This window comes from Fukomys damarensis, unplaced genomic scaffold, assembly GCF_012274545.1.
Source record: "Fukomys damarensis isolate Sample0158 unplaced genomic scaffold, DMR_v1.0_HiC HiC_scaffold_4, whole genome shotgun sequence".
NCBI classification, from domain to species: domain Eukaryota; kingdom Metazoa; phylum Chordata; class Mammalia; order Rodentia; family Bathyergidae; genus Fukomys; species Fukomys damarensis.
In genome coordinates, this window is record NW_022900916.1 from 57,176,179 (window position 1) to 57,198,101 (window position 21,923).

Sequence of the window (21,923 nt, forward strand, 5' to 3'; positions counted from 1 at the left end):
ACATCAGTACACTTTGTTCTCAAAATTTCAGCATGGTTTCACTAGCTAGAATTCAAACTCCATTACTTAAACATTTTTTTGAAAAAAAGATGAAATTTAAGGAGATAGGAGTGTTCGTTATTTGATCATTGCACATTGTATACATATATTGAATTATCACACTATACCCTAGAAATATAAACAGTTAAATGTTCCGTTGGGAAAATCTGCCATTGCCTTTTTTCCTTGCCTATTGCCTCCACTGGACTGAAGTGACTGTGCATTATTTGTTTTCTATCGGTGCCTCACATATAGTAGGAACTAAGGTAATTAAATGAATTTCATCAGATGTTACTTTAGTTTATTGCTTTATATAAAATGTACAATAGTTTTACTAGTGCTTTGATTCATCCCCTCATTCTTTAGGAAATTTGTAGAAAGCAACTTTCATTCTACTTGTTCAATCTCATAGGCAATTAATAATTTTAATTAGTTAATGATAGCTGACAAACTGATTTTCACACTGTGTTTCTACAAAGTTCCACAAGGTGGTGCCCAAATATCTTTTTAGAATAATAATCCCTAAAGACTCCTGGTCAATCTTAACTAATTTATTCATTTGACTTGTCTGAATTTGGCCTGTTAGCATAATAGAAAATACAAAATAAAACAAAAAGTTACCTATAGTAAATAAAATTATATATGTGTAGTTTTAGAATTTGTAGTTGTGGCCATGAACAATGAATAATGATTATAGTAAGTCAATTGTTTTTAAAAAAGTTTTTTTCATATTTCCACTTAGTAAACATATTAATTCACCTTGCATTCTTTTCACTGTAAACTTTGTCTATGAATGATTTACTTTACTACAAAGTTTAAATGGACATAAGAAACAAACTACTGAACAAGAGGAATTATGTAATTGAGATGTAACTAAAAAAAGATGACTATTAAGCAAGGACAATGCTGTGTAAATTAGTGTCATAATTAACTATGGGATAATGTTACCTAATGTTCTTTAAGTATTTTTTGTTCTAGGAAACTGTTAATTAAAAACCTCCATTTTTGGATATTCTTATTAAATTTCAAATACTCTGACCAGAAAATTTAAATAGCTGGGAAGTTTCTCCAAATTCATGCAAATGATGATACCTAGCTACATGACTGACTATGTTTTGGTCAGATGTCAATAACGTGGTCCACAGCACTGCAGTCAGAGTAACAATCCCCAGGTGCTCAGGCAGAACTATCTAAACCTAGAGGAGAACTAATTCAGTTCTGAAAATGAGTGTTCATTGCTTTTCATGGCTCAGGGCAGGAATTAATGTTTATTTGGTGAGATCTGAGACTCGTAAAGGGCCCTATTAAACCCATATTTTACAAACATTAATTGTTGACTATACACTCTTGTTTTTTCTACAGTTCTAGCATAAGTCTGGATGGTACAAAAACTAACAAACCTCTTGGGGTATATAGGGATAATGAAAAATGTTCAGTTAATGCAAAATAATCTAAACTTGGTCACACATTGATTCATGATCTGACATTCGGATGGGTTTCAAAGCGTATCCTCTATTTTATTAACTATGAAATGGAAGAATTAAATAAAAGTTATCTCTACATCCAGTAGAGATTGAATCTCTGAGATTCAGTGCTATTATTTGACCCTAGTACAAAAATATTTAAATACTAAGTGGGGGAGGAGGGATAAGGTTAAAGAATTCACCAAGATTTGAAATAACACCTTTTAATATCAGAAAGCAGAATCAGCTAAGTGAAAAACAGCAAACATTTTCTCCATTAAGAGCAAGTTTAATCAAGGTTTAAATAGATCTGTTTTTTTTTTCTTTCAGTGGATGCAGCATGAAAACATTAAGAATGCTCTATCCACTAAGTGAAGGGATAATTTAAAAAATTGGACCCCCAAGGCCCAGCATTTAGCTCAGTGGTTCTGCCACCTGCCTCACAAGCGCAAGGACTCAAGTTCAATCTCCAGAACAAAACAAACAAACAAACAAACTAAAAACCCACCCAAACCCAAGACATAGGCCATAGGCCAATATACTTTTTGGTATTTATTGGAAAGGAAAATTATAACTTTTTGCAGATAGCACCTTGGCTATTTTGGTGTGAAGTAATTGCTTTTAGTATGGAGTAAACTACATGGAAACCAGAAATGTCAATATTAGAGGAACATTTTAGAGGAAGGAACATTTTAATAGTTTTCAGTTTAGTACAATTAAAATTTATGCTGTAATTGTGGACTAGGAGACAATGTGTTCTGCGTATGTGACCATTACACAAGTGGGGGCCACATGATGAATAAAATGAGGTGTATTATGGAGTAAACAAGATAAAATGATTGAGATATTATTATTGTGAACCTAAAATTATTTAAAAATAGTTAAGTAAGAATAATAATAGAAAGGAATAGAAGACACTCGGAAATGTCAACTCAACTGGAATTTGGAGAGCAGAGGGAGGAGTAGACTCTCACTATTCCAAACTTGTGCAGTAGTGCATTTTCTAAATATTATTACCAATGATCATTTTCATTTCCTTATTGTCTTTGACTCTTTCGCTTTGCTGATAAATAGGACTGATATCATTTTGATGTTTTTCTATTTCACTGATGAAAGACATGGGGGATGTCTAAATGATACTCTTGAAGCCAACGGGGATAATGAATCCCAGAAACCAGAGTTTTGGGTAGGTATTAGAATTTCTGCTGTATCAGGCTTTTAGAATGAAACCAAAATAGGGACTTCTAACGATGAATTTTCCAAATTTGGTCCAAATGCTATGGAATGCTCTCCCTTCTCAGTTTGTAATATTCTTTTCAGGGTTCAGCAGCATGGGAATGGCTAAAATTGGCAGAAATAAAATGTTACACTATGCCTTAGTCTCATTCCAAATATATCACCTTGATGCAAGTGTGAGCTGGCTTGTGACTAGTCTTTTTTGACTTCCTGAAGATTGTTTTCTGAGTATGCAAATCATAACAGATTTTAACTTCTTGTGAATGATTCTAGGACCTCAAAATACTACTACACTGCTGAAATGGAGATTTTGACATTGATTCCACTGGGCCATCCACAGTAGTAATGACGGAAAATGGTGTGATCTTTTTCTATAACAATTACTGCTGAAGAACTCTCAGAAGAGCATGGGCTTCACATTACCCGCCCCCCTTTGGTTCCAGGGATCGAACTCGGGTCCTTGCACTTGTGCGGCAGGCAGTGGTAGCACTGAGCTAAATCCCTGGCCCCACATTACCTTTGGGAAGTCATGGTTATCGTGCTTTCTCATCTGGTGTATGTGGAAATATGCACTAATTTAAGATCACTTAGGGTGAAAGTTACAGGCCTTAGCCATGGTACATTGCTTTTCTGGGTATAATGCCAATTGCTTTATATAAGTAGAATATAAGAATTTGGAGACACATTCACAACTATGCTGAGTGAGTGCCACACCTGGGAATGAGAGGCTGCAAAATTTAGGTTTGGCTTACCCTCTTTGCACACTGTGGGTTGGAAGGGAACAGTAGGTAGAACTCTAACCCCTCACTTTAATAAGAACAGCTACAAAACAGGAGGGCTTTAGTCTACTTCTCCCTCTAGGAATTGCCAATTTGCTTCTTAGGGATATTATTCTGTATGTTGTGAATTTGCCCTAGGAAAAAGAGTTGGCCTGGAAAAAAGTCGCTTCCTATGCCTTGTTCCAGTCTCATGAAAGTCAGAGGTGTGGCTAACATCTATGGTACATACATAGTTGTTCCCCGTGAATTTCCACTTTTACTGACAGCCCTACAAAACTTCCTCAGTTCCTCAAAAGCTACTCATGACAAGGAGACAATGAAAACATAAACATTCATGTAGGTACTGTACTTAGTTTAGTGATGCAGAGGTTGTTATAAATGAGGCTCAAGGGTCAGGCAAACCTGAGATAGGTCCCATCCTGGCATTTGTAGCTTAGGTACAACCTGGGGAAAGTTACTGCACTCTTCTTTGCTTCCATGTCCACAAAAGGTGAATTCTTTATTTTTCTTTGAGAACATGTTTACCTTCTGTTTATTTAAGAAATTTCCTTTAAATTTTTTTGAGGTAATTGTAGGTTGGCAGGCAGTTGAAAGAAATGACAGAGCATTCTGTGCATCCTTCACTTGATCTCTCCCAATGGTAGCATCCTGTAGGACTCTAGTATAATATCAAGATCAAGATGTGGATGTTGATAGTGAAAATACTGATCCTTTTGTTACCATGCAGATTCCTCATGTTGCCCTTTTATAGACACATAGCTGTCTTCCCTGTACTCCTCCCCCTGCTCCTTTCATAACCACTGTTAACCACTCATCTGTTCTTCATTTCTGTGATTTAAAAATGCGTTCTTGTGGAGGACCAGATGAAATAATGCATGTAAAGTACTCAGCACAGTGCTTAGTCCTTATTAAGTGATCACGAAATGGAAGCTATTATTTATTGTTCAAGGAGAAGGGTCCATCAATGTTAAAATGTTTCCCTAAGAAAGCTGATGTATGGCCTCTGTCTCATAGACAGCCCACTAGAAGTCTACTGGTCACTTGTTGAGGGGTCAAGTGGGTTTCTTGGCAGGGTATTTTGCAGCTATGACATTAACTTACTAAGTACTATAAGCAGAAGGTAGAAGAGAGGGGAAAAAACAATGGAACACTTACAGGGACTTTTTTGCCTGAAGACTTCAGAATATTGACCATAGTACAGTTAGTTACCTCTTAGTTATATTTCCTAAGTGTGAGAGGCTACCCTAGAACCTAGTGGGGAACTAATGTTAATCTCAGACTACACTTTCACTGCATATTATATCAGTTTTTTGCTATGAAAAATTTCAGAAATCATAAAGGCTTGACTAATAAACCTCTAAAAACTTTCATAATTATCAACCACGCTTCAAATGTCAGCTTTTAATCTGAGTCTGATATCATTTATAATCCTTCACAGAGAAGTTTAGAACTGTTCTCTTAGCATGTGGTAGAAAAAGAAAAAATAGGAATTAAAGGAGAATGACACGCCATGAGAAACAAAAACAGAGTGTCAATAAATGCTTGAAATATAGAAAATTTGCTCAGGTTATTTTTTACAACAGTCAGGAAAACCCAGACTTACTCTGAGAGAGCACTGTGCCTTTAACTTGCTTCCTGATCCCACCCAGATCTTGCACCCTGGCCAGATGCCTAACCATTCTTGCTTTAACTTGGTCTAATAAACAAGAATAAAGATTGCAAAAGATCCAAAGGCAAAGACAATTTTTATTTCTCACAGAACAGAACAATATCAAGTAGTTAACTCCATCCTAAACAGTAGTCCTTGCTGTGGGCATTTGTTCAACCAGTCTTTAATTCCTGTTTGATAACTTTTATAAGGTAAGCTATATTGCTTTGCTTTAACCACTTTAATAAGAAAGGGTCATCTAAGGTCTGTGGAAGACCAAATGATTTATGTACTTATTATGCAAAGAAAGCTTATCAATTTTTTAATCCTTTGTTAGTACTTTAAATCAATTATGGCATAAATATGACTAATTGTTAAAATATGTAAATGTAAATTGTATTTATTATTAATTTATAGTACTAAATTGCCTGATAGTAATGTTAATTTTGGGGGGGCATTTAATAATTTAGAACAAGTTTTTATAATTCAGGGTTAATTACAGAATATAATTTGGGTAGTTTGGCAATTTGAATTGACTGATTTCTTTTAGTCATTTTGTCTTCATGTAGAAACAAGATGCAAACACTGAATATAATTGGTAAACTCTTAATCATTCAATAAAATTGGTAAACTGAAGGATAATTTCATTTCTGAAATATTATAAAATATGCTCAGGTTTATATATCACAGTATTTAGCCAAAAAAAAAAAAAGCAAAAAATTAGCATTTGGCTAAAAATCATCATTGCTTCTGCATTAATAAAATTCAACCTATGGTAAATATGAAAGCTTATATTTCTTTCATTTAACTGATGATATTTTTGACCCCTGAAGCCCATTATATTTGCACATGAAATCTAATAGAAAGGTGAGAATTATTAAAAACAGAGGGAATGAAAACCAATAAAAGCTGATTAGAAGAGGGTAGGATATCATAATGCCAAATTAATGAAGGAGAAAGAATTTAGGAAAGCACAAGAACTAAACACTAGAGAAGAAATAAGTAGAAGAATGTTCTTTGAATACATAATGAAGCAAAAAGGAATAGCAAGATTTTAGTTTGGGAGAGCTAGATAAAAACTGTCAGAAAGGATGCTAATAAAATATAAGATACTATGATTATTGCTATTGGATAAATTATGTTAGTGAATACCATATATGGGGTTCAGGCATGAAATCATGATTACATGCAAAAAAATAAAAAAACACCTGTACAATCAAGTGCTTAGTTTGAAGGAAAGATGTCATTATTTAAAACTAGAATTTCCAAAGACTTAAATGAGGAAAAAGTGGTTTCTTCTCAGGATCCTACATGGAAATCACCTTCTTTAGGTTTTTGAAGAGTTGCTCCACCATATATCTTATCAAATTTCTCTTGTTCTCAGTGAAATTTAGTTCTCAAACTCTTATTTCTAAAACTCTGGAAATGTTCACTATGATATGAACTCTACCAGATAAAAATCTTAATGTAATACCAGCGACATGTGGTCAATGATTTTTCTCCTTTGAAAATGTAATAGCAGCTGGGGTTTGCTATATAGCCTTATCTTTACACTAATATTCAGAATTGTTTGTCCTTTGTCCTCTTCTCTTTGGTTAGCAAAGGGATTACCTAAGGAGGGATGTCCTTCATGTGTTCTATTTCCTTAGCACAGGTCCTATTTTCTTGTATATTCCTAGCTATCTTTAGACCTTATCATACTTGATCTGAAGATCAGTTGGCATTTAAGAAATTGCACTTGATATATTTGTCAGCAGAGATGCTCGGTTGTATAGCAGTGAAGTGCTTCTAACGAACTATCTGTTGGACAGTGTTATTTGGGGAACAGAGTATGACATTAATCCATTCATTGCTCTGTCCCCAATCCAATAGCTTTGCTTCCTTTTGGGGTTCACCATCTAGCAAGTATGAAAGAAGTCAGTCTCCTGTTTCACTCCTCACTGCCTTTCTATGTATATCTACCCTCTGTTTAGAGCCTGGAAATATCATGCTCATGAGTTCACACTTTACATTGCCTGAAGGCTAGGTGCCAAAGAAGGAAAGTATGATTCCTTTTCCAGAACTCCTGAAGTCAATATAGTTTAATCAGGAAAGCATTTCAAACCATACTGAACATTAGCTAAAAAAAAAAATTTCCTCATTCCGATTCTCTTGGGCATACTGAACTTCCAACACAGCAGCCTTTGTTTATTACAGAATTTTCTAGGTTTAAAAGTAGTTTGGTGTAAGAGCTGAGGATTTAGTTCAGTGGTGCCGCTGGCTTCCTCACAAGCTGAAGGTCCCAAGTTTGATCAAAAAATAAAGCTAAAAACCAAAAAACAAAACTAAAAACCAAAAAAACCTCACCAAAAGTATTTTGGTGTACATCAGGGCATATTGACTAGTGAAGGTGACTGAGGATTTTAATGCAGAATTAGAATTTTCATTGTTAACCTTCCCAGAACAGTAGTTTCATGTGACTGTGGGGTGGGCAGAGCACTTCCTGACTGTCAGTCTTTTTCTGTCAATTCTTTGTTGTTGTTGGTACCAGAGATTGAACTCAGGACTTTGAGTTTGTGAGGCAGGCGCCACTGAGCTAAATCCCTGGCCTTCTGTAAATTCTTGTAGTGAACACTGGAAGGACAGTGTTATTTTGTGCTCACATTCTTTGGATATGAAGTTCTAGTTTGGTACACTGGTGGAGACAAAGTTTGCAAAGCGAGAGTAGAAAACAGAAATGGAGTTCTATGGAAATGGAAGGGCAATTTAATGATTGGGGTGACTTCTGAATGCACTGACATTGTATGTATAATACTAGGACTCAAATGGTGGAGTTTATCTGTATTGCAAAATGTTAGGTTTCTCAGGAATCAGTTATAATGAAAACGAGTGACTTTGGAGAATTACTATGGAGAGAATTAACCCTGGAAATGTCAAAACAAATGCTAGGATTGAACCACATTTTCCATACAGAGTGGGACTGAAATGTTCTTAAATGGCTCTCTTTACTCCTTGCTTCTAATAATATAATAAATTAGAGCTATTTGATTATAGTTATTTGGATACATAAAAATGTTTATTAATAAGTGTTTTGTCATGTTGCTATGATTTACGTGGATTAAAAACTTAAAATTCTCTCTGTGACCCAGTCAAAAAATGGGCAACTGAAGTGCACAGACATTTCTCAGAAGTACAAATGGCCAATGAACACATGAAAACATGGTTAACATCTCTGGCCATTAGAGAAATGCAAATTAAAATAACACTGAGGTTCTATCTTAGTCCAGGAAGAATGGATCTCATCAAGCAATTGAATAATAACAAATGCTAGTGAGACTGTGGGGGAAAAAGAACCTATCTACATTGTTGGTGGAAGTACAAACTGGTCCAAGCACTATGGAAATCCCTTGGGAGATTCCTCAAAAAGTAGAACTAGAAGTTCTATTTGACCTAGCTCTTCCCCTTCTAGGGTTCCTCCAGAAAGAGTTAAAGACCCCACATACATGCATACATGCATATTCATGTTTAAAACTGTACCATTCATTATAGTTAAACCTTGGAAGTGGCCTATATGCCTATCAACAGATGAATGGATAAAGCAAATATGGTGTTCATGCACAATGGAGTACTATTGTGTTCTAAAGAACAATAAATTTAGGGCCGGGGATTTAATTCAGTGGTTCCACTGCCTGCCTCTCAAACACAAAGTCCCAAATTGTATCCCCAGTACCAAAAAATAAAAAAGAAGGACAAATTTGGATTAGTTGTAGACATATGGATACAACTTGAGACCACAATGTGAAGTGAAATAAATCAGACATACAAGCTTAGATATCGTATTGTATGAGAAACCTAAAGTATAAATAAATAAAGAGCATAATAAAAGATGGATTAAAAAGAAACAGGGAGATATATCTTTTGTAAATGAAGAAAGGGACCAATTGATGCAGGATGAGGGGAGGGGGGAAAAAGAAGGGGACGTAAAAATAATTAAGATGTGTTATGTACATGTACCAGCTGCCAACGATGAGTGTAATCATTGTGTATCACAAATATGTACTAATAAAAATAAATTGAAGATAAAATATCAGTGTGAGTGTTTTTCTAGAAATGTCAATGAAAACTTCTTTCTCCAGTCATATGCCAGTTTTTGACTAAGAGGGAAATTTAAAAAGAGAAAATTCATTAAAGTATTTATAACTGATTTTTCTATTTCAAGGTGCTACCAGGCAGATGATTTTTCACCACCTACCATGATGTGGAATAGATATTTTTTCTCCTGTATCCTGCTTTTGCTGCCTTTTATAAGCCAAATGGTATACGGACAAAGAAGGAAAGGATCAAAGCCAAATTTACTTGCAAGGAAAAATGACTTCCAGGGTAAAAAAAGTTTTGTTTTACTTTTTATTCATTAGTTCTTTCCTGTTAAAACATTGTTACATTTTATCATTCCTAAGTGGCATTTGATGTACACTTGATCTTAGCCAAAAGGCTGAGAAGTGATAGTATTGGAGGCAAAGAGCAAACCATATACATATATATTTGTGATATTCTACCCTGACACAATTAATACAACTTCCATTTTAGGAACATGTCAGAGATTTTAGAGCACTTGTGCATTTATTATGTTGTTTGAGCCTCACTTGTAAAACTGCCACTCTCACAGATAAAGAAATTGAAGCTTAGAAAGAAAAGTGGCCATAAGCGAAATAATTAGAAACAGAGCTAGGATTCAAACTTAAATTCTCTGTTTTTGAAATAAGTTTCTTTCCCTTTTTTGAGTATTATACTGTGCAGTCATTTCCACTTTTAGTATAGTTGACAACAGCAATAAAACAAAGTGGGGACACAGTCGTATGAATACAGTATGAGAATTAGAGCATCTTTATTTATTGTTAGACAACTTTGCCTCATGTCTGTTGGGTTTCTAAAATGTGACACACCTCTTTTCCTCCCACTTCAAGTGAGTTTAACACTGAGAAATCTGATATTTTGTTAATCTGTTTGCTTTTGATTTTCATGATTCTACAAGGGTTGAAGGTGTCTTAGACTTGGAAAGAGATTTAGTTCTTTGCAAGTTAAGCCTTATCTCCAAGGTGCACTCTCATCATTCAGGGTGTCTGTAATACTCAATTCACTGACCTCTTAAAAACAAACACACAACATACCACGTCAGGGCCCTCCTTATACAGTGTTGACCCTTGAGCAGAGACCATTATGTTGTCTAAACTTTTTGTTGCATTTCAGACTCCATTTGCTTCATAGACATTGTCTTCATCGTGGACAGCTCTGAAAGTTCTAAAATTCTCCTGTATGATAAGCAGAAAGACTTTGTGAATCATCTGAGTGACAAAATTTTCCAGTTGACCCCTGGTCGTTCCTTGAAATATGACATCAAACTGGCTGCCCTTCAGTTTAGTAGCTCTGTCCAGATTGATCCGCCTTTTTCTTCTTGGAAAGACCTTCAGACATTTAAGCAGAGGGCCAAGTCTATGAATTTAATTGGGCAAGGTACCTTCTCTTATTATGCCATCTCTAATGCTACAAGGCTACTTAAGAAAGAAGGGCGTAAAAATGGTGTGAAAGTGGCTTTGCTGATGACAGATGGCATTGATCATCCAAAGAATCCAGATGTTCAAAGTATTTCTGAAGATGCTAGAATTTCAGGAATATCATTCATCACCATCGGACTTTCCACTGTAGTCAATGAAGCTAAACTTCGTTTGATATCTGGGGATTCATCTAGTGAACCTGTCCTACTACTGAATGATCCAACCCTTATAGATAAAATTCGGGATCGCCTGGTAGGTACCTAATGAAGCTAGTTTTGTATTTCTCATCATAATATTGATCATTTTGGTCATAAATTCTAGAAGGGTAGATACTGCATTAAAAAGATGAACAAAATAGGATTCTCTTTGGAAATAGAAAAAGGAAACTAGCTGGGGATTTAGTTCAGTGGTTCTGCGGTCTGCCTCTCAGCAAGGTCCTGAATTTGATCCCCAGTACAAAAATTAAATAAATAAATAAATAAATAAATAAATAAATAAATAAATAAATGAATGAGTGAATAAAAGAAAAGAAAAGAAAAAGGAAACTTTCTGGAGCCTCTCTCTACTTCCTTGACAATTTATACCAAAATAAACTGGGAAAGTAGGGGGCTCATTTCTTGACATAGCATCTGAAGTTTATTGTTGTCAACGCTACATATATATGTTCTGTTTAGGTGCTGCACATTTCATAGCAATATTTCCCTATGTTGCAAAGAATACTTAGGCCCTATTTCAAAGATGGTTTTGATCCTTTTGTCCCTTCCCAAGTCCTCTTCGCAACTCTTGTCTTTTTAGTGTTAGTTATTGTTAGCATGAAACCTAATTTTTCTTACTTAAATGATGTGCATTGCGTGCTTTCCATGTATTAGGCATCACTCTGAGCACTTTACATTATTTATTTCATTGGGTGCTTGCCACAGTCTTATAATACTTAAAACTTTATCTATATGTCTGTCTGTCTGTCTGTCTGTCTGTCTGTCTATCTATCTACCTACCTACCTACCTATCTAAGGTCCTGGGGATCCAACTCAGGACCTTGTGCTTCCCAAGCTGTGATGACACTGCTGAGCTATATCCCTGGCCCCCTCCTGTTGTCAGTGCTGAGGATTTTGAAAGCATCACTTTCCAATCATACTTTATGCTCCTGTTTAGACTTCTCAGGACTATGAACACTATTGACCTATATTGTTTGTGGTCCACTTGTGGACTGTTGTTTTTGTAACTGAGCTTGTCTGTTCCCATTCCATATCTGCAGAAATATTTTTTACCCTCTTGTCTCACCTATTCCTGCATCGTTCTACTTAAGCAAAGTTCAGGCTACCACTTTAAAAAGTTATCTCCTTGTTTCTAAGAGGTTAAGCCCATCCAATTTAAAATCACCTGCAATCTGCAGTCAACCAACAATCTCTCCCATCAGATCGACAAATCCAACTTGATTGGTCTGGTTAGCTGTGTCAGTGCTTTTCTGTATTGGTTTCTCAGCTATATGTGAGAGCCTGTCCTTCTTGCTTTGGAAAACACAAGGCAAAACAATAAAAAAGAAATCCCTCTTTCCTACATTCCTCAAGGAGAAAACTGAAGATAAATTGGTTGATTTATTAAGTGTTAAAAACTGATTTTCTTAAAAACACTGATTTCTTTGATTTCCTGAGAAGAAGGCAAGATAAATGTGTCCTGTAGGTGTTGAGCCTTTCATAATGATCGTTTCCCTATGTTGCAAAGAAAACCTAGGCCGTATTTCAAAGATTTTTTTTTTTAGGAATATAGCCTTTTATTGACTACTTTAAGTAGAACAAACTAAATACATATATAATGGTTTTGGTTTTGATCCTTTTGTCTTTTCCCAAATCTTTTTCTCAACTCATCTTTTTTGTATTAGTTATTTTTAGCATGAAACCTATTTTTCTTACCTAAATAATATTGTGCATTGAGTGCTTTCCATGTATTAGGCATCACTCTGAGCATTTTACATTATTTATTTCACTGGGAGCTTGCCATAGTCTTATAATATAGCTACTATTATTATCATTCTATTTTATAGATAAACATTTAAGGCCAGCCAAGACCCCAGAATCCACGCTGAGTCCTATGAAAGTATATTCAGAGAGGAATAGTAACATTTTTCTAAGGTTTTCTCAATCAGAATTGTCCTGAAGCAGTTAAACAACATCTTACTTTCAAATTTACTATTATTTCTATCCTTTTCTCCTCAGTGATTGAGGGTACATGTGAGAGTTCTGCCTTTCCTTAGACAGAGATGGTGAGCCCAGCTCTGTGATGCTTGGGCTGAGTGCTCATCCTGAGTAGCTCTTTGTATGAAAGGGAAATATGATCCTAGCTATATGTACTGTGCCCATAGTTCATGGAGTACTCACCACCTAATTTAAAACAAAAGGTTCCAGCATTTGTAGAAGAGAATCTTGAGGGTGTGAACATGAATGGCCTGTAGACCCTATGTGTGAGAAGAGCTTTCTGTAACAGATGCAGGGAAGCCAGCTCCTTGTTTGGCCAGATGTGCAAGCTCAGGATGTTCCTGTTCCCCCTAGACTGACTCTGAGAGTTCCCGACCAACTGGGGAGACAGGCTCTTGGCAGAAATGTTTGTTTCTGGGGAAACCAGAAAACTACCAGCAACAGTACTTTTCCTTAGCATCCTGTGTTTGTTCAGATGGGAGCTCAGTGAGTTATCTTCTCTTCAGAGGGAAGTTCTGCTTTCAAAACGCTCCCCAGATCCACAGTGCTTATTAGGTTCTTCAAAGAATGATACACCAGCTTCAGCGTTCCAAATGGCAACTGTTTATGAAGCAGAACTTGATTCCTGATCAGGTCATTGGAAAAATTCTTCTTGCTTCTATTATATCTTTAGTTGATTTTTTTAACCTTTTATTTTGAAATTATGGTGCAGTTCGTTTTTAAAAATGTTCTGAGGTATAATTTAAGTACAAAACTGCATCTACTTAAAGTGCACAATTCTATGAGTTTTGACAGATGTAAATATTCAGGATACCAGATATCATGAACACAATTAGAATATAAAACATTTTCATCACCTTCAAATGTCATCCCATGCTTCTTGGTAATACGCAAGCACCTTACTCCTGAGCTACTGATCTGACTTTTGTCACTCTAGATTAGTGTGCACCATATAGAATCTTATAGAAGTAAATTTAGAGAGTGTGTGTCAGGTTTCTTTTTACACCATTATAAGGATTTTGAAATTAATCTGAGTTGTTTTATAATCAGCAATGTGCGTGTTACTTTTTAATGTAGAGAATCTAGTTATATCCCTTTTATATCTGTAGGAAGTACCACGTAAGAACTTCATGAAAACAGTTCTGAATTACCAAAGAGGCATGAAAATTCTAAATGAAGGGAATGTGTGAGATATTTTTATTGTTAGTCTATTATAATTTACATAGTAGTATTGAAACCTTGGAAGCGAAGTCAACCCAGTGTCTCAGATATATTACTTGTTCCTTTAGAAAAGTAAGATTTTGTGAAAATTAAAAAAAAACTTTCCTCTGTTACCTTTAGTGTAATTATTTGAATAGCCTTTATGGGAATAAAGGCTATGAAAAATTAGTCTCTTTTTCTGAAGATTTTTAAGAAAAATATAAATTTATGGTATTACCCCCATTACATCAGGAATTAAATTTGTAATTTTTATATCATCTTTAGAGTCATATGCTTTATTCATTTATTAATTATGCTGCCCCTGGGTTCCTTTAGGGCTTTATTTATGTTCTCTTTCTAGGTTATATGGTAGCAGTTTTGCTACTATATTAAGCTGCAAGGGTCTTGTTTTGGGGGCATGGAATTTGTTATCATTGCCCACTAAGTCCTTTTCTCTCTTCCTATTTGCTATAGTGCTCATCACTTCATCCATTTCTCATATTTTCTTCAGCCCTTCTAGCATTGACCTCATACTCTTTCACAAATTTGACAGTTCCACTTGATCCTTCTCCTTTGACATATATAGTACCATAAAAAATCTGAATCTGTTAATAAAATGCACCTTTTGCTCTAATGATGCCCTTTCTCTATTTGTGCTTTGCATTGAAACTCAAAGATCCACCTAGACCGTAACTGAACAAGCTTTCCCTTCTGGCTTTACCATGGGCTCCCAGCTGTTGTCCTTATAGCCTGACTCTCTGCCTACATCGAGGCCTTCACTACTTCCCAAGGCATCCAGCTTAGTCCACGTGGGGCCTTCTGTCCACTCCTGTTAAATGTCCCTCCTCACTGCTTCCTTTGTCTTATTGCCCACACTAGTCTTTGTGACTCTTTTCCTCATAAACTTTGACATATAGAGTAGCATACCATCAATTAGTTGGTCCTTTGCAAATCATCCAGAAATCCCACCTATTCCAAGAAACCAGCTTGTTACTGACTCCTCCATTCCCTAGCCCAGGACCTCCTTCCTACACTGCTATGTGTTGTCTTCTGTCCCCAGGCTTATCAACTGTAAGTGCCCTTAGGGATGAGGCTTTGTTCTTTGTGTGAAACAGTCATATCCATTGTGTAGTTTTTGGTCCATTTCTGTTTCCATAGAAATATAAATTGCAGCAAACACAAAATAAATGGGTTTCAAAAATAGTTATTTATGTTGTGGTTTAAAATCTATGGCACATAGTTTTAAAGAGCAAATGAGACAAAGCAAAAATTGAATTTTTAAGGGAAGATCTGAAAAAAGTATAAAATTGTACAAGAGACAAAATAAAAGATACATTAATGAATTTAAAAACCCATATGAATACTGCTTATTGTAAAAATGTTGTAAAGTGACAAAACTTGGAATTTAAAAAAATTTTAGTAGGTGTTTTGAAATACTACAATTTTACTTGAATTATCAATTCTTAAAATTGCCTCTTATGAGCTCCTTTTGAGGTTTTTCCATTCTCCTTCCTCAAGGTTACTAAGTTTCTTATGTGTGTTTTAAATATTTTCAGAATTCCAATTATATTGTACAAATTGTGCAACTTGCTTTTTACTCTATGTTTTTGGAAATTTGACTATGTTGAATTACATAGATCCATGCATTAACTTTAGCTGATAAATAAATAAATTAAATTTAGCTGATAAGTATTTCATTTATTGATCAACTTTACTATTGATGGATATTTTGTTTTGAATGTTTTACTATTAATATGTCTTGTACTCTGAGTAACTACTTTGAAGATAACAATGCACAGTATAATAACTACTGTTATTCTTGTATTACTTGGTTATGAAATTTTGTTTCAGTTTTTTCATAAAAAGCCACTTCATAAGTTCACACTGAAATAAACTTGTTTGCAGAGGGGAAAAACAATGAATGTTGAACTGTACAAGTGAAAGAATTTCTCTTATCTGGAAGGGAAAGATGAATATAAGGTTAAAAAAAAACCAGGAATTGTCCTGGAAGCCTAGAGATATGGCAAGGACTTGTAAATGCTGCCTGCACTACCAAACATTGTGCAGAGGGGTGATGCCACTTTACACTGAGAAACTCCATGTATCTGAGTTCCCATTTCTCCATATGACCTACTCGCTCTTAAAGATTCGCCTGACTCATCTGTTTCCAGCCTGGACTTACATGGCTAGGAATTTAAAATCATACTGGAGAGGGTGATAGATGGGATGTAAGTTTTCATAAATAGCATCTATAGCCAGAGTTTTATAGCTCCAAATAACACATGGTCACAATTTCCCCCTTTTTATAGTGTATGGAAAAGGTTACTTGTACTTGCTCGAATATACTTGTTAATAGTTGAAACAGAATGAAAACTCAGAATGACAGTTAATTCCTAATCTAATTTTTCCTCCATGAAATCATCAGAGCCACTTAAGACCTTTTGCTCTTTCTCCACTTTATTTTTGTGTGTGAATAAAGACAAAACAAAAGAATTAAACTAAAAGGATACACACTCTTCCACAAAAGTACACACTCTGATTATCTTTTATCTCCTTATAAAATCTTTATTTTTAAAATCTTGTAACAAATATTCCAGTGCTTTTCACCTTTAGATTTCTATTTTACCATATTAAGTTACCTCTGAGTTCAGTCATTAAATAAGCACTTAATTTATGTCTTAGGAAAAGGACTGATTCCTTCTGTTAGCATGTCTTAATTTCTTTCTCGTGTTGTCTTCCCATGTGGACTTCAGTACCTTTGTCAGGCAATGCACCACTGAGCTTTAGGACCAGTGAGGCCTATGTGCTGGGTAAAAACCAGATCATGATATTTCTGTAAAATTATGCATTAAAAAGAACTTCGAAAAATATTCTGGCTAATTCCTTCCTGCCTAGGTAAAGTATGATGTGGCCCTACAGATGGTCAGGAGATTCCCCCCACATGTATGACTTCAGTCCAGTCACAATGCTGGGCCAAGTCTGTTGCCTTATTATAAAGTGAGAGGTTGGACCTGATCAACTTCTCAGGCCATATAAATAATAAAATTAATGTATGTTATATATGCATATATTTCATGATTAATTTTTACTATGAATTATTTTTTATTTTTCATTATTTAATTTTCATAATGAAAATTGCTAGTCTGAATTTCCTATAAAATATTATTCTCAATATTCTTAAAATTTTAAAACTGAGTTTGTTTTCTATGTTAAAGTTTTATAAATACAGTATTGTATTTGAGGCTTTTAAAATTTTAAGTAGAAAACACTTCCTCCTGGTGATTCTAGTAAGGGAAATCTTTGTCTTTCCATAACATAGACCATCTGAAAAATTCCATCAGGCTTTCTAACTTTTATTTTTTGAGATTTAATACAATTATTAAGGTCCATTAATATTTTATGAAGTTATGACTCTAGAATTAATGTCTTAAAGCTGAAAATACATGGAAAAAATAGAAGAAAACAAAATACGCAATTACCTCAATCATTGCAAGAATGAGAACTTCTCATTATGACTGGTTATGCTTGTAGCTAAATTATGGAGATTATAGAGCTGCTGAAAAAAAAAACCAAAAGATAAAACATAGAATGTAATATGATAAGATTCCTAAAAAACACAATGATTTTTAATGCTAGTACTCTTCATTTCTCCTGTTATTACATGGCTGAGAGTGCTCCTAGGGTAGCTGACTGGTAGGTTTTATTGCTTTTACAAGGTTAAAAGACTGAATTGCTATTCTTCTTGGAAATTGCGTATTCCATTGGGAATAATTAAGACTAATAAGGAACTAAAAGCAGAACCATTAATTGATTTAATGTTTCATTCTTTTTCTCTTGTAGGATATCTTGTTTGAAAAGAAGGTAAGCACCGCCTGCATTGATTGCTGAAAATTACTCTAAAAGCTTGCATTATCAAATCAGCATTATAATTACATTAGAAGATAAGATGTGGCTAAATAAAATGATTAATTCTTTTTAATATGAGCTGCTCTAATTTTAGGGAGACATCTGACTTTTTTAAATGCCACCATATCGATTACAGGTTGGAAAATTTAGAAAATGTAGGGACTATTTAATAATTCAGGAGATGATTTTGGAAATCAATGATAACTACTATGGCTTCCTTTATTCTAAGTGTATCTCTGACAGTAGCTACTTTCAGAGTCTACTACTTTATGCAGCCTTCATGGTGCTGTCCTGTTTCATGGTTTTGGTTAGTGCTAAGAGACAGAGCTCAGAACTGCCCCTTGCTGCATACCACTGAGGCTGACTTTAAGCTCATTCTTGTGAAGAAAAGGAAGCTGAAGTGTGGCAGCCAGAGCACATGACAGAGGAAACTGGTCAACAGCGCTCAGTTTGATAAAAGCAAAATAGATGATCTTGAATTTGCCAAGAATTTCTGAGCTAGACAGGCTTTTTTTTTTTTAGGTACCAGGGATCGAATGCAGGCATGGTGCCACTGAGCTAAATCCCTGGCCCTAGACAAACATTTTTTAAAGCAAAGAGTTTGGAATATCTGTACTTTGTTCAAGAAGCTACTTTTTAAACATCAAGATATTTTAGAAGCAGTATTGTACAAAATAATAGAAACCAACCAATCATCAGGTTTAAACCTTGTCAATCATCAGGTTTAACTGAATCATATATAGTAAGTTGCATTATTATTTTATGTAATATTAAGAAAGGAAAAAGCCTTACCAATTAAACTATGATACAAATACTTTCTCATTAATTGTGATTCCTATTTTACACTTATGGAAAAAGTCCTTATAGACTTATTTATATAGAGAGTTTTTATTTCTGAATTCATTTAGTGAATACATATAAGTGCAAATATGGGTACAAAAAGATTATTTCTAAAACCTCAAATCCAAGTTTAAATCTTTTGCACCACTTTTTATGTAAGTTGGTAATAGCCTTGCTTTTCCATAAAATATATTGGCCTCTGCACCATCAAAAATGGGTGATACAGCATATATTAACAGAGCTCTGGAGGGGCTGGGGATTTAGCTCAGTGGTTCCATCTCCTGCTTCGCAAATGCAAGGTCTGGAGTTTGATCCCTGGTACAAAAAAAAAAAAGTGCTCTGGAATTTTCTTCTGCTTCACTGTGTAAGTTCTGAAGTATGTGTGCAAAATACAAGCCTTGCAAGTGCAAGGACCAGAGTTCAATCCCCGTACCAAAAAAAAAAAAAAAAAAAAAAAAAAAAAAAAAAAATATCATGTTCAGAGTTGTTAGACAGCTATTAGAAGTCTCATTCTGATTTCAGTGATGTTAGGCTAAAAAATGTGCATCTTACTAAGGATAAAATATGGAATAAGTCAAGTGTTTTATTTTGCCAAGTAAAGGGGAATTTAATATTTTTATGTTATTGAGCTTTAATATATTATACCAGAAAGCAGAAATTCCAAAGTCCACTGAAAATGTTTATTTCTCTATTTTAACTGATCTCTCTCTCTCTAGATATATATTTTTTGTGTATATATAAATATATATATATATATCCTATTTTATATACTTTTATTTTCTCTCTCGCTCTCTATATATGCTATTTTATTTAACTATGGCAAAATTTAATCATATTTTAGTAGCTGGCTGATGCTAAGTCTGAGTTTGCCTGGAATAATTTAACAGAGACAGCAAAATCTCCATATACTTACAAGGTGAACTTTCTCCCAGTAGTCTAGTTAATTATATGCGGGACAAAATTTGAGATGCTGCCTTTTTTTGTACGTCGCTGTGTGTTAACATTGTGTTTCACTATTGATCCAGTGTGAACACAAGATTTGTGAATGTGAGAAGGGGGATCCAGGTGATCCAGGGCCTCCTGTGAGTATATCATTACTTGGAACTTTCAGGAAGCAATGATGGAATTTCAGAAGGGACTTTTCAGTGTCATTCCTTATTTGATAATTGGGGCCAGACTTTCTCAACAATTAAAAAAAAAAAGGAATGCAAATTCATCAATGCTCTAGGCAAACAGTATCCCATTAGACAGGAAAGACACAGCCTTCTCCTGCATCAGGAATACCATGTGGCCGAGGGAAGGGGAGGCAGATGAGAACACTTTGGGGGTAAGGTGAAATAAGGAAAATGGAAGTACCCACTTGGCAATCCAAGACAAAGACAGGATTTACTGTGACAATTCAATATTTGGTAAGATCATTCCAAAAGGAGTGCTTTCATTACATTCTGGCCTAGTTTCTGGTAGGTATTATGTTTATAGTTGGAAAACATTTGAAATGACATGAAGACTACTGGAGATTTTAAACATTTTTCTGACAGATATAATCAGAAAGCATCCCAGATACTCATTCGGTATTTCATTGCTTTATGTGATTCTAAACTTTATCCATAGAGTTCAGATGCATGGGGAGGATGTTTCATGAAATACATAGATAAATTTTTTGAATTAATGTTTGTATTTGGAGACAGGGAAGGGAGTGTGTACTGTGAATGTTTTCAGATACAACACATTTTACCTTGGGACTTTAGTCCAAGCCCTATACTTTTTCAAACCATTCTACTAAGCAAAATATTAAAGAGTGGAAATGGTTGTCTTATTTTCCTCCCAAAATAAGAAATAAGGTACAATACATGATATTGTGGCAGCCAGTAGAGTTGACTTTGGCTAAAGCAAAGATTTAACCTTCCCTTCCTGTTAAGTCTGAGTTTATGCTTAATATACCAAGAGATTGCCAGGCAAAGAGATAGTTATTTTTTTAAACAAACAATGACAGTAAGAAAGATTATAGTTGCTGAGCTAAACTGACACTTTCAATCATTCAACGTTGTCATGGCTCCCAAAGCCAATTCTCAGAAAAGCAAACATTTGGGTGTCTTGAGAATAGGAAAACAAAATACTTTTTCTGGAATAAGATTGGAAGACTCCATTTTTCCATCATTAGAGGGCATTCCCTGGATATCAGAACCTCTTTGACTAAAAGTGAGCAAGGTGGTGTGGTCTTTTCAAAGCTATGAAGTGTGTATGGGGGTGGGGAGACTAGTAAGTGGTTCCAAATGAAGTAAAGGTGGGAGCAACTCCCCTCTTCCTGCTGGTTTGGTCATTCTTTTAAAACTTGGCATGAGTTTGATGTTTATAAAAAATGAAAACAGTAATTTTTTAAGGGAAATAAATAATTTCTGGGAAGAGAGAGATATTATCCTCTTTTACAAATCTAGAGACTCTTATCTATTCAAGACAGTGCAGTGTTCCTAGTGTTGTCAAAGGGAGAAAAGAGTTTAACTTGTGGTTTGTGGGTCTAGGTTTTATAATATTCCTTCAATTTGTGGGATGTAGCTAATAAGAAATTATTATAAAATATAGAAAACTAATAGAATAGCTGCTCAAGATAATTTTTGTACCCTTTGCCTTCAGGGTACACATGGAAACCCAGGTATCAAAGGTGAACGAGGACCAAAAGGAAACCCGGTAAATGAATAAACAGCTTTCTTTTAAACCAATCAACCTTCTAGATTTATTTAACTGATAAAGATTAAGAAAATAAAGTATTGTGGTATATGAGAGGAATCTGATAATTTTTGTGAAGACTACAGCATGTTCATTTTCTATATTATCTATCTTGTTTGTACTAACTTGCATTCACAAATTCTGAGTTACTTGAATATTTTAGTCAAGAAGTTTAGGAAACCTAAGGATATTGAACAAGTGGAAACTATTACCTAAACAATAGTGGCCAAAATTAGTTTAGGGCAGTGTTTCACAATCAGTAATTCATGTGTTACATCAGATTGACATCGTGTTTCCAGAACTATTTTGAACAGGAGTGGTGATAATGAACATCCTTGTCTTGTTCTTGATTATAGTTTGAAGGT

General features: G+C 34.8%; 1 protein-coding gene across 2 annotated transcripts in view; it reads left to right on the forward strand.

Moving 5' to 3' along the window:
• The window catches only part of Col28a1 (collagen type XXVIII alpha 1 chain), a 197,379-nt gene that overhangs the window by 20,250 nt on the left and 155,206 nt on the right, over window positions 1–21,923 (forward strand). The window contains exons 1-6 of one of the 2 annotated variants that reach the window (XM_033758285.1): window positions 5,233–5,377; window positions 9,364–9,524; window positions 10,392–10,948; window positions 17,929–17,949; window positions 19,860–19,916; window positions 21,466–21,519. In XM_033758285.1, coding sequence (XP_033614176.1) covers window positions 9,398–9,524; window positions 10,392–10,948; window positions 17,929–17,949; window positions 19,860–19,916; window positions 21,466–21,519 — 816 coding nt within the window. In that variant the 5' untranslated portion in view covers window positions 5,233–5,377; window positions 9,364–9,397. Of the gene's footprint in view, window positions 1–5,232; window positions 5,378–9,363; window positions 9,525–10,391; window positions 10,949–17,928; window positions 17,950–19,859; window positions 19,917–21,465; window positions 21,520–21,923 lie in introns of those variants that run through there. The other variant, XM_033758283.1, reaches the window with a different exon arrangement.